General features: G+C 42.9%; 1 protein-coding gene across 1 annotated transcript in view; it reads left to right on the top strand.

The window, feature by feature from the left end:
- The first annotated feature begins 717 nt into the window (after positions 1-717).
- The window catches only part of metap2a (methionyl aminopeptidase 2a), a 14,947-nt gene continuing 2,931 nt past the window's right edge, over positions 718-12,733 (top strand). The window contains exons 1-7 of the mRNA XM_043713307.1: positions 718-839; positions 3,213-3,374; positions 4,782-4,963; positions 5,057-5,151; positions 6,420-6,516; positions 10,136-10,239; positions 11,138-11,253. Coding sequence (XP_043569242.1) covers positions 3,232-3,374; positions 4,782-4,963; positions 5,057-5,151; positions 6,420-6,516; positions 10,136-10,239; positions 11,138-11,253 — 737 coding nt within the window. The 5' untranslated portion in view covers positions 718-839; positions 3,213-3,231. The remainder of the gene's footprint in view (positions 840-3,212; positions 3,375-4,781; positions 4,964-5,056; positions 5,152-6,419; positions 6,517-10,135; positions 10,240-11,137; positions 11,254-12,733) is intronic.

Genomic DNA, 12,733 nt, shown 5'->3' with positions numbered 1-12,733 from the left:
ATGTTCAACTTCTTGCCGATGCTGAGATGGGGCTAGAGTACGCAGTGTAAATGAGAGCAGCATTGTAAAGAGACGTGAATAAGTTAAGTGGGTCAGACTCTGGCAGGTGGTTTTCAGTGTGGAAGTGAGAGCTCACCCGTTCTGAACTGAGAAAGAGAAACGAGAGCATCCTGGAAATAGTCAGAAGGTCAGGGTTGTGGAGAAGCTGAGAGATCCAGAATTGAAATTGTTTGTAGCCAGTAGACAGATACTGGATAGATTACAGTTCAGATTTGCCAAAATGATACTTGGGCTGCTAGCCTGTTTCGTAGACTCTGGAGTAGTAGGACACTGAAGGGTAATCTAACTTCAAAGTATTAAATATGATTAAAGGAATTGTTCAAAGCAGATACAGGAAATATTTCCTTTGGTGCAAGAGTCCGGAACAAAGGGAAGTATCCTTAATGTTTGAGCAGGAAACACCTTTCTGCTCAAAGTGTACTAGAACTGTCAAAAAATGCTGCAAAGACTTGAGTTTGACCATTTCAATGGGCTCCAAATTTTAAGCTTTTCTGAAACAGCAAGTTAAGGTTTGTGGATTGTAGAGTTAAAGAACAAACCAAACATGATTCAGTTAAATGACAGCTTGGAGGGCTGGATAGCTGCCTGATCCTCCGTTATGGGACAGAGTTTAATGCAACTTGTTGTTTTGCAACACTGTTAATCTATATCTTAAGATGCTTTTATCTATGAGCAGCAAAGGTTCAAACAGATCCTCCTTCCATTCCGATTTGTGAGTTGTTCCCTACTGGGGCCTTTCTTAAAGGGCAAGAATGTGAATATCCGCCTTTACAAGATGGGTAAGTTCTTCGTCCAAGCAATAATGTGCTTTTATTATATTTACAAATTAAGTACTTTACATCTCTTGGTTTTAATCTAGATTTGTTATATGTCGGAAAATGCCTTCTGGTCTGTTTTGTTTTTTCCATGTGCTTTGTTAGTGCTTATTGCTAGCTGAAGGTGGCTGGTCTTCACTAGAAAGTGCAAACAAAAGGCAATTTGATCCGGGTCTCTCGTACTCCGAACATGTTATTGAAGGCTTCAATAAGATTATACAATATAGAAGAGACCCTTCGGACCATTGGGTCTGTACTACCAAAAATATACTGCTACCCACACTAGTCCCACTTTCCCACACCAGGCTCATCCAAGTACTCTTTAAGTGTTGAGATTACCTGCTTCAACAACGCCCTCAGTTGGTGCATTCCAGTCTTCCTCCACCCTCAAATCCCCTCTAAACCATCTGCCTTTCACTTTATAAATGTGCCCCCTTGTTATTGACCCTAAGGGGAACAGCTGTTTCCTGTCCATGTCCCTCATAATCATATACACCTCTATCCTCCCTTAACCTTCTCTGCTCCCAAGAAAACAACCTGAGCTTAACCAGCCTCTCTCCATATCTAAACTGCTCCATCCCAGGAAACATCCTGGTGAATCTCCAGTCCTTCCTATAATATTGTGACTAGAATTGCACAGAATACTCCAGCTCTGGGCTATTCAAAGTCCTGTACAGCTTCAAATAACCTTCCTGCTCTTGGCAAGCATTCTGTATGTCTTCCTAACTACCCCATTAACCCACCATGCCACCATCAAGGATCTGTGGACAAACATCCTATGGTTCCTCTGAGTTTCCTAATGTCCTGCCATTCGTTGAATAAATGACAAGAGGGTCATTTATGAGTGGCACCATCAAATACATGTGACTGTTTGGAATAGTTGCCTGTCAAAGGAACTGGTGTTGAGTAGTTCCAGATCAAATATAGACACAGTTTAAATTTCACTATTCTTACTTGAATGACTGCAGACTTCATTATGCCTGCCCTCGCTATGCAATGCTTCCATTTCTCATCCTTTGACATCTGACTGATGAGGGTGCGATGTTTTCCATATAAGGAGGCCACTGGGGTAAGAGAATATTATGCCATCAAAGCTTAATTGACACCTTATGCACCACTTCCCCAGTTCATCACTAGTGCACCGTGGAAGGGTGTACCATCTACAAGATGAAATCACCAAGGCTTTCAAACACTTGACCTCTACAGCCCTAGAAGTACAAGGGCAGCAAATGTTCCAAGCCCCACATCATCTTTATTGCCAAGTGGATCAAAGGTTACAGGAAGAATGTGGGGAAAATGGGGTTGAGAAACCTATCAGCCATGATTGAATGGTGGGAGAGTGACACAAAAACAGCAGATGCTGGAATCCAAAACAAACAAGCAGGAGGCTGGAAGAACGCAGCAAGCTAGGCAGCATCAGAAGGTGGAGAAGTCAGTGTTTCAGGTGTAACCCTTCAGGAGAAGAGGTCGACTTCTCCACCTCCTAATGCTGCCTGGCTTGCTGTGTTCTTCCAGCCTCCTGCCTGTCATGATTGAATGGTGGAGCAGACTTGATGGGTTGAATGGCCTAATTTCTGTTCCTATATCTTATGGATATGGAACTATAACAGTCTTCCCACACTCATTGGATCAAAATCCTGGAACTCCCTTCTAAATGCAAATGAACTGAGTGGTTCAAGAAGGCAGCTCACCACTAGCTTACCAAGGATAAATAGGGTCAAACTATAAATATTGATCTGGCCAGTGATCCCACTGCCCAGATAAATAAAGAAAACCATATTTAAACCTATAAGATTAATTCTGAAACAGAAATTTCTGTATCGTTTCTTTAAAACTGATTTAATGCATTTGACTCTATTATCATAATTCTCCAGGAAACCTGTACAAATCAAAATTGAGTTTTGAACCTAACTGGTTATATTTTCCAAGACATTTATTCCAATAAGTTTTGTATGATTAATGTTTTTTATTACCTATCTGGCGGCATTAATGGTTGCACATTTAAACTGGTTCCTATGAGCTGCTTAATTCATTATCGGAAATATGGGTTGTAGCTTTAAAGAATAGGTCACTTTTTTATTTTTATTATATCATGCAGTTGACCTCTGTTCAGGATGATTTGGTGGAGCCTGGCAGTAACATCTTTTCTTTAGACATTGTGATTGTCGTGCCAGTCAATGCAATGAGACCAAACTGAGTGTCAGTTACAAGAGGTGCAAACAACAGGAGAGTGTTGAAATGATTGAGTTTTTAATCTGTTGTCTTTGCTCATAATTGGCCAGTTGTTTTGAGATCAGTAACCTTTATTCATTCCCCCTCACCATTTCTTGTATTTAGTCGTACTTTGGCTTGGCGCATGACTAGTGAAGAGAAGAAGGTATTAAACCAGGCTAGTGAAGAGATCTGGAGCGATTTCAGACAAGCAGCTGAAGCGCACAGACAGGTGCGCAAATACGTCAGGAGCTGGCTCAAGCCCGGCATGACCATGATTGAGATTTGGTAAGTGAACATTCCTGTCATTAATGGAAAACATTAGGTACGGTGGCTGTTGCCAGACTTGTAATCCAGAAAATACATAACTAAACTCCACCAAAGTGGTTTGAGAACTTGAACTCTAATTTTCTTATGATACTCAAATGGGTGTGAAGGATGTGATGCAAACTCAACTCGTTCAGGAATACCTTTCATGGAAGGAAACCTGTCCTTTTAAAGAGAGACCATAAGAATTACATTTAAAACAAACTGTTAGCTCCCTTGGTTTTCTCATTCAGTGTGAGATGGCTGAGCATCTGATCTGCTGCCCAGTCATTAACTGACTGCTGAGGCAGCCACAATGGAGAAGGTCTCTAAAGCTTAATACTCCACTTTACTGATGCTTTCTAGCCAGGATCATTGTGGAACAGTGGTTGAAATGTGGCAACTCTTTCTGACTGTGCCTGATGATTTTTCTTTAAATAATGCATAGGATTACTGACAGCAGGAATACTGTTAATGCTGTCACTGGATTTCTCTCCTCCCTTGTAACTGGCAGCCCGCAAGCATCATATTGCTTGGTTTTTAACCTCGATGACCTGCCGCACCAAATGGGTTATGAGTATAGTAGGTACGTTACTGAACTATCAGTATAGAGATCTGCATGCAACTTGAATTCAAAATCCAACATGGCAGCTAGGACATTTAAATTCAGTTGTAAATAAATTCTCTTGTAGGAAAGATTTCCTGAAGAGTCCAGAATCAGGGGTCATAGTTCAAGGAAACGGTTAGACTGCTTATGGTTGAGATGAGAAATTTCTTCACCCAGACAAAGAGGAGTCTGGAATTCTTTGCCACAGAAAGTGGTTAAGGCCAAAAGACAATGTTTTCAGGAAGGGGTTAGATTTCGTTCTTAGTTCTAAAGAGATTAAAGGGTATGGGGAGAAAGCGGGAACAAGGTACAGAGTTTAATGATTAGCCATGATCATATTGAAAGGCGGAGCTGGCTCAAAGGGCTGAATGATCCCCTTGTTTTTGTTTCTATTAACCAAAAGTTAATATATGTAACAGTGAATGCTGCATTACTGTTAATTTTTTAAAATGCATTGGGTTCATGCGTGTCCTTTAGAGAAGGAAAGCTGCTATCCTCCTCTAGCCTGACTCCTAGCAAGAAGGGTGACTGGTTCCGAAATGTTAACTCTGCTTTCTCTCCACAGATGCTGCCAGACCTGCTAAGTTTTTCCAACAATTTCTGTTGCCGTTTCAGGCCAAACCTTTATTCTTGATACTCATGGTAGACCTTTTACAATTGGACCTAATGTACTGTCTGACAGAGGAATCAGTCAGTGCAGATCACCTGGTGTATGGTTGTTGTGGAGATGCCATTATACCTCCCTGAGGGGAAAAAACTAAAATGCAGCTTTGATTTTGCAGTGAAAAGCTAGAAGATTGCTCCCGTAAGCTGATCAAAGAGAACGGACTGAGTGCTGGCTTGGCTTTTCCGACTGGCTGCTCCCTGAACAACTGTGCAGCTCACTACACGCCAAATGCCGGAGACCCCACCGTGCTCCAGTACGATGATGTCTGCAAAATTGACTTTGGAACACACGTCAATGGTTGGGCCACATTTTGTTTTATTTCTGGAATGTTTTAAGTCTTGTGAGATTTCATTTTAAGTTAACACGTAATTTGACTGTTCTCTTCCGCAGGCCATATCATTGACTGTGCTTTCACAGTTGCATTTAACCCTAAGTATGACAAGCTGATAGAAGCTGTTAGAGATGCTACAAATACCGGTATAAAGGTAAGCTGGAAATATAATAACATTGTCCATGCTTGAAACCTGAGTTGAAAGCAGGTGGCAGCTTGGTTAACGCTTTGGACCTGAACCCAATAGATACTTTCTAATCAAATTGTTCAGCAATGTCATTGCACGTTCAGGTGGAATTGGAACCTGGGACTTCCAGCTGAGAGGTAGAGATTCTCTCACTGTGCCACAACAGCCTTACCTGAGCCCTTTAGTTTTAATATATTACCTGCACTCATTAGAATTGGATGAATGGTGAGCAACTGATACATTTGCTGCTGTATTCCCTCCTGGGTGATTAACAACATTGTATATATGATTAACGCATGTATTTTTAACACATCAGCTCCACAACCGACATGATGTTTCTGTTGCCTCAGCTGAGACCAGCATGTAGCTGGGACCTTGCTGTTATCCTGTTCAGTTATGAAGATATGAACGATTATTGTAATGCAGTTCATAGCAATGTTTATGTAAAATCAAAATTTGATATAATACATAATAAGCCACTGCAGGAGTATTTTTAATCTGAATAGTTTTCAGGCTTCAGTCACCTGTATTGAAAATTCAAATCTAAAGGAGTAATTCAGATTTGAGCAGAAGTTTAGATTGTCCATGTTAAATCAAGTTCCACAAATCTGGTGTGATAACCTAACTGAGTTGATAACATCGCCAGTTGCTGTGACATGTGACACCCATCCAAGTTCATGAGTAGGAAATGGGTTTGAGTCTTATTCTCAGGAGTTGCTCCCATGGCCTAAGCTGGCACTGCAGTCCAGTAATGAGGGAGTGCAGCACAGTACAACAATACAACACAAACATATTGTTTGTGAGATTGGCTAACTCCTCTAATTTCCGACTGTCTGTCCTGTACTTGAGCAACAACCTTGCCTACAGCATTGTTACCGTGTACCAAATGTCTTGCAAGTGGATTTGGTGAGAAGAAAAACTGAAAATGGTATTTAACATTCAACCTTTTTAGTGCAAGTAAGGCAGATAAATATCCTGGTGTTATAGACCTAGGATTAGAAATATACCCGTGTACAGAGCATCCCTATTGGTCATCATCCGAAAGGCTGTGGTTAAGACCACAATTGGATTAAGAGGAGGTAGTGGTTGAGAAAGCTGGACCATGGCAGATTCCTGTGAGCTTCCGTAACCAATCCCCTACCCAATGACCCTTTGTGATGGCTCTGTATCTGAAGGGTATTTGAAAGAGTATGTTCTCACCTGTCACTCAAATCTGGAAAAATTCTTTGTTTTAGAATGCAGGAATTGATGTTCGCCTTTGTGACATTGGTGAATCCATTCAGGAAGTCATGGAATCCTATGAAGTTGAAATTGATGGCAAAACATATCAAGGTATCAGCTGGACATGCTAACTCTAAGAGTTACATTGGAGTTGTTGTTGCCCTTTCTTCAGTGCCGGGCCAGTTGCATTGAGGCCATTTGTTGCATTCCTGTTGTCACCTCAGCTCGAACCTGTGTCTGTGCAGTTAGGAACCTCCATCTTAAACCTGTCGAGTCCTCACTGACCTCAAATATTCATGTGTATTTTGAATAGATCGCTCATTACTTTCAAAGTTCTATTGTGTTGCTGTGGCTGAGGCTTTATTGATATATTGGCATATACAACACTGCTCCAACTTTGTTTCATGTTAGACAGCAGAGATCAAATGAATCCTTAGAGTATAAAGGCAGTAGGAGTATATTTGAGGGAGATCAGGAGGGCAAAAAGGTGACATGAGATAGCTTTGGCAAATAGGGTTAAGGAGAATCCAAAGGGAATTTATAAACACATTAAGGACAAAAGGGTAGGGAGAGATTGGGGCCCGAAGGGCTTATGCCCGAAACGTCGATTCTCCTGTTCCTTGGATGCTACCTGACCTGCTGCCCTTTTCCAGCAACACATTTTCAGCTCTGATCTCCAGCATCTGCAGTCCTCACTTTCTCCTCAGAGATTGGGGCCCCTCAAAGATCAGCAAGGCAGTCTGTGTGTGGAACCACAGGAGATTGAGCAGATACTAAATAAGTATTTTGGATCAGTATTTAACGTGAAGGAGAATGTGGGGAAATAAATAGCGACATCTTGAAAAATGTCCATATTACAGAGGTGATGGTGCTGGACGTCCTAAGATCTATGAAAGTGGATCTATCCCTGAGACATGATCAAGTGTACCCTAGAACTCTGTGGGAAGCTAGGGCCTCTTGCTGAGATATTTGTATCATCGATAGCCACAGATGAAGTGCCAGGAGACTGGAGGTTGGCTAACGTGGTACCACAATTTAAGAAAGGTGTAAAGCAAAGCCATGGAACTATAGACCGGTGAGCCTGACGGTGGTGGGCAAGTTGTTGGAGGGAATCCTGGAGGGCAGGTTGTACCTGTATTTGGAAAGGCAAGGGATAGTCAACATGGTTTTGTGTGTGGGAAATCATGTCTCACAAACTTGATTGAGTTTTTTTGAAGAAGTAGCAAAGAGGATTGATGAGGATGGAGCGGTGGATGTTATCTATATGGACTTCAGTAAAGTGTTCGACAAGATTCCCCATGGGAGACTGGTGAGCAAGGTTAGATCTCATGGAACACAGGGACAACTAATCATTTGGATACAGAACTGGCTGAAAGGTAGAAGATGGTGGGAGGGTTGTTTTTCAGATTGGAGGCCTGTGATCAGTGCCACAAGGATCAGTGATGGTCCACTACCTTTCGTCATTTACATAAATGTGTTGGACGTGGACATAAGAGGAAGGGTTAGTCCGTTTGCAGCTGATACCAAAATTGGAGATGTAGTGGACAGTGAATAAGGTTCCCTCAGAGTACAATGGGATCTTGATCAGATGGCTAATGGGCCGCAGAGTGGCAGATAGAGTTTAATTTAGATAAATGAGGTGCTGCATTTTGGAAAGGCAAATCAGGGCAGGACTTAAACACTTAATGGCAAGCTCCTGGGGAGTGTTGCTGAACAGAGATCTGGAGTGCAGGTTCATAGCTGGAGTTGCACGTAGACAGGGTGGTAAAGAAGGCATTTGGTACATTTGCCTTTATTGGTCAGTGCACTGAGTATAGGAGTTGGGAGGTCACGTTGTGGCTGTACAGGGCATTGATTCAGCCACTTTTGGAATATTGTGTACAATTCTGGTCTCCCTGCTATAGAAAGAATGTTGTGAAACTCAAAAGGGTTCAGAAAATATTTACAAGGATGTTGCCAGGGTTTAGATTAGATTAGATTACAGATTAGATTACAGTGTGGAAACAGGCCCTTCGGCCCAACAAGTCCACACCGACCCGCCGAAGCGAAACCCACCCATACCCCTACATTTACCCTTTACCTAACGCTACGGGCAATTTAGTATGGCCAATTCACCTGACCCTGCACATCTTTGGATGGTGGGAGGAAACCGGAGCACCCAGAGGAAACCCACGCAGACACGGGGAGAACATGCAAACTCCACACAGTCAGTCGTCTGAGGCGGGAATTGAACCCAGGTCTCTGGCGCTGTGAGGCAGCAGTGCTAGCCACTGTGCCGCCCCGAAGGAGGAGGTTGGAGGATTTGAGCTATAGGGAGAGGTTGAACAGGCTGGGCTGTTTTCCCTGGAGTGTCGGAGGCTGAGGGGTGACCTTATAAAAGTTTCTAAAGTCACGAGGGGCATTGAAAAGGGTAAATAGACAAGGTCTTTTCCCTGGGTGGGGGAGTCCAGAGTTAGAGGCCATAGGCTTATGGTGAGAGGGGAACTATTTGAGAGATCTAAGGAGCAACTTTTTCTTGGAGGGTGGTGAGTATGTGGAATGCATTGCCAGAGGAAGTGGTGGAGGCTGGTATAATTACAATATTTTAAAGGCATCCAGATGGGTATAAGCCTTTAGAGAGATATAGGCCAAGTGCTGGCAAATGGACTTGATTTATTTCAGATATCAGGTCAGTATGGACGAGTTGCTGTAGATCTCTGACTCTGCGATTCTACAGACTCCATCCCTCCTCTTGGCAACAATCTGAGATTAAGCTAGTTTTTCTGTAACTTTTGGTAACATGGGTGGCACAGTGGCTCACCGGTTAGCACTGTTGCCTCACAGCGCCAGAGACCTGAGTTCAATTCCCACCTCAGGCAACTGTCTGTGTGGAGTTTGCACATTCTCCCTATGTCTGCGTTGGTTTCCTCCCACAGTCCAAAAACGTGCAGGTTAGGTGAATTGGCCATGCTAAGTTGCCTGTAGTGTGAAGGGGTAAATGTAGGGGAATGAGTCTGGGTGGGTTGCTCTTCGGAGGGTCAGTGTGGACTTGTTGAGCTGAAGGGCCTGTTTCCACACTAAGTAATCTAATCTAAATTTGCCCTCAATGAGCTTCTGACTTCACGCACAGACCAGGCCACCTGCTTCCACCTTAAACATCACTCAACTGCACCCCTTTCTCATCTCAATTCAGTTGTTGCCCTAGTTGTGCCTTGATGACTACACTTGTGGCTGGTCTTACACATTCTGCCTGTCATAAACTTGAGGCTTGCTGCCCCTGTCCTGACTCTTAACAAATCTTGTACTACTTTCAGCCCTGTGCTTGCTGTGACCTATCTTGAGAGCTGTAAAGACAGGGCTGGAGAATGGGCCTAGCTGGTGCAGGGACAGTGTGCCAAATGGTCTTCCTCTGTACTGATAAATTCTGTGATACCTAGTCTCATCTTTATTTCCATTTGTAACCTTCCCACCCCACATCTCTTTAATCTCCAACTCCTCTGTGCTTTTGTAATTCTGGCCTGTTATGCCTCCCCTAGTTCCTGAATATACTTACTTCACCTCTTTGCCTCTCTTCTCACCTTTAAAACACTCCTAAATCATGCCTCAGTGACCCCTATCAGTCCAGGGTCACACTTTATTGTACTCATGCTAGGTGTCCTGGATGCTTTTATTATATTAAAGGTGCATTAAAAATGTTATCTCTTGTCAAGAATGTGTGTATTCCCTAAAGTTTGATTTTGTACCTTCACAGTAAAACCAATTCGTAACTTGAATGGTCATTCCATTGGACAGTACAGGATACATGCAGGGAAAACTGTTCCAATTGTCAAAGGTGGAGAAGCCACCAGAATGGAGGTAAAGGACATTAAATTCTGTTCTTCAAACTTTTGGCACACCACAAAGGCAGTGACAATTGCTGCCTTTCAACTCTCTGTTGTATATAGTTCATCGGTTCTTTTTCTAGTCTCCATCAGAATTGCTTGTATAGGTGAGAAAAATGGTTAGCTTTGCCCTTTCTTCCCTTAAAATGACTTCATAGGAGCAAATGGAGGCTGTTTAGTCTGCATTGTGATATTATAAGATTGTCGCTAATTTGCTCCATTGATATCCTGATCCAACGAAAAGCTGAAATTTTGCAAAGGGGTTGTGCCAGGTGAGGAAGGTGTCCCCGAGGTGTAAATGAAATAAACTGAAAGATGTAAGTTTGAGGGAACACCTAGAGGTTAAAACAAAGATTGCATTTAGATAGGGTCTGCCACAACCACTCAGCGTCTTGTTTGACCACTGATGAAGTAGTGGTCAGGTTTTAGTATCAGATATAAAAGACTGTGTAGCCAATGGAGATTAAGATGTTACTGAGTATATTTAAAGCAGTAATTGGGAGCTTCTCCCGTCAGTGATAGTGTTCAATAATCAACAAAGAGGGATGTTGGAAAGAAGTAGCGAGTGGGTGTGAGGAGTTCAAATACAGTTGGAAGCTAACTGGGAGGATTGGGACTTAATGGACCAAAAAGCCTTTTGTGAACATGACTTCCAAATAGTTTCCCACAAATTGCAGTTAGGAATGACTACTAACCAAACAGCAAAGATTCAGGCATCCTGAAGAAAAAGCCACCTGCTTTTTAAGTCTCGTCTTATGGTCATGGATTGCTTCCTCACCAGGTCTAACGTCTCGTGCTTTGGTTCATCATGGTGGGAGTGGGGGGAGTTGAAGTTTAAAGGTTCAGCCATTGTTTCCATGTTTCCTGTTTAGGAAGGAGAAGTGTACGCAATAGAGACTTTTGGCAGCACAGGGAAAGGAGTTGTTCATGATGATATGGACTGTTCCCACTATATGAAGAATTTTGATGTTGGCCATGTCCCAATAAGGTAGGTCTGTAAATACTCTGCATGGATGATGAGTAGGATTTGTCCCTTGATGCCAAATAGAGATGTGTGGGGTGTTTAAGATTCTTGGTAATATCATCCCACTTTCATTTAGCAAGTGTAACTATTTTATTATTCTTAGACTAAATATGATTGCATTGTGCCAAAATTGATGTATGATAAATGGCTTGTGTTTTAATGTTAAACTCTTAATGTTCCTGTTTATAGGGCACACTATAAATGTCTTAAATGGAGTCATAATTCCATTTGAGTAAAAACTAAAGGCCCTTTTTAAGCATCAAGATCTGGAGCTTCTGCTCAGTAATGCAAACTTGGCAAACCAGTGTAAGGATTTGTGCACAAATTACATTCAGCAGAATTTGTGTTTCAATTTTTTTAAAAAACAACGAAAGTATGGCTATGCCTCCAATCACAACCATTGTTCCACTAAATGTACCTCTATGCAAATAGACAATAGGTGTAGGAGTAGGCCATTCTGCCCTTCGAGCCTGCACCACCATTCAATATGGTCATGGCTGATCAACCTTAATCATTATCCTGTTCCTGCCTTATCTCCATAACCCTTGATTCCACAATCTTTGAGAGCTCTATCCAACTCTTTCTTAAATGAATCCAGAGATTGGGCTTCCACTGCCCTCTGGGGCAGAGCATTCCACACAACCACCACTCTCTGGGTGAAGAAGTTTCTCCTCATCTCTGTCCTAAATGGTCTACCCTGTATTTTTAAGCTGTGTCCTCTGGTTCGGCACTCACCCATCAGGCTTATGCCCTTCTTCAGGCTTATGCCCGAAACGTCGATTCTCCTGTTCCTTGGATGCTGCCTGACCTGCGCTTTTCCAGCAACACATTTTCAGCTCTGATCTCCAGCATCTGCAGTCCTCACTTTCTCCTCTCTCTCTACTGCTCCTTTACCTAAATTGATTCCATTTAGGTAGTAATCTGCCTTCCTGTTCTTGCCATCAAAGTGAATAACCATACATTTATCCACATTAAACTGCATCTGCCATGCATCTGACCACTCACATAATCTGTCCAGGTCACCCTGTAATATCGGGTGCCCAATATAGAGGAGGCCACATCGGGTACCCAATATAGAGGAGGCCACATCGGGTGTGGCTTGATGTAGCCTCCTCTATATTGGGGAGACAGTCCGCCTACTTGTGGAACATTTCAGAGAACACCTCTGGGACACCCAGACCAACCAACCCAACCACCCCGTGGCTCAACACTTCAACTCCCCCTCCCACTCCACCAAGGACAGGCAGGTCCTTGGACTCCTCCATTGCCATAGCAACACGACGGTTGGAGGAAGAGCGCCTCATCTTCCGCCTAGGAACCCTCCAACCTCAGGGGATGAACTCAGATTTCTCCAGTTTCCTCATTTCCCCTCCCCCCACCTTGTCTCAGTCAAATCCCTCGAACTCAGCACCGCCTTCCTAACCTGCAATCTTCTTCCTGACCT

Source organism: Chiloscyllium plagiosum, chromosome 23 (genome assembly GCF_004010195.1).
Source record: "Chiloscyllium plagiosum isolate BGI_BamShark_2017 chromosome 23, ASM401019v2, whole genome shotgun sequence".
Classification (NCBI taxonomy): domain Eukaryota; kingdom Metazoa; phylum Chordata; class Chondrichthyes; order Orectolobiformes; family Hemiscylliidae; genus Chiloscyllium; species Chiloscyllium plagiosum.
Note: the sequence above shows the minus strand (reverse complement) of the source record. Positions and strands in the feature narration are given on the sequence as shown.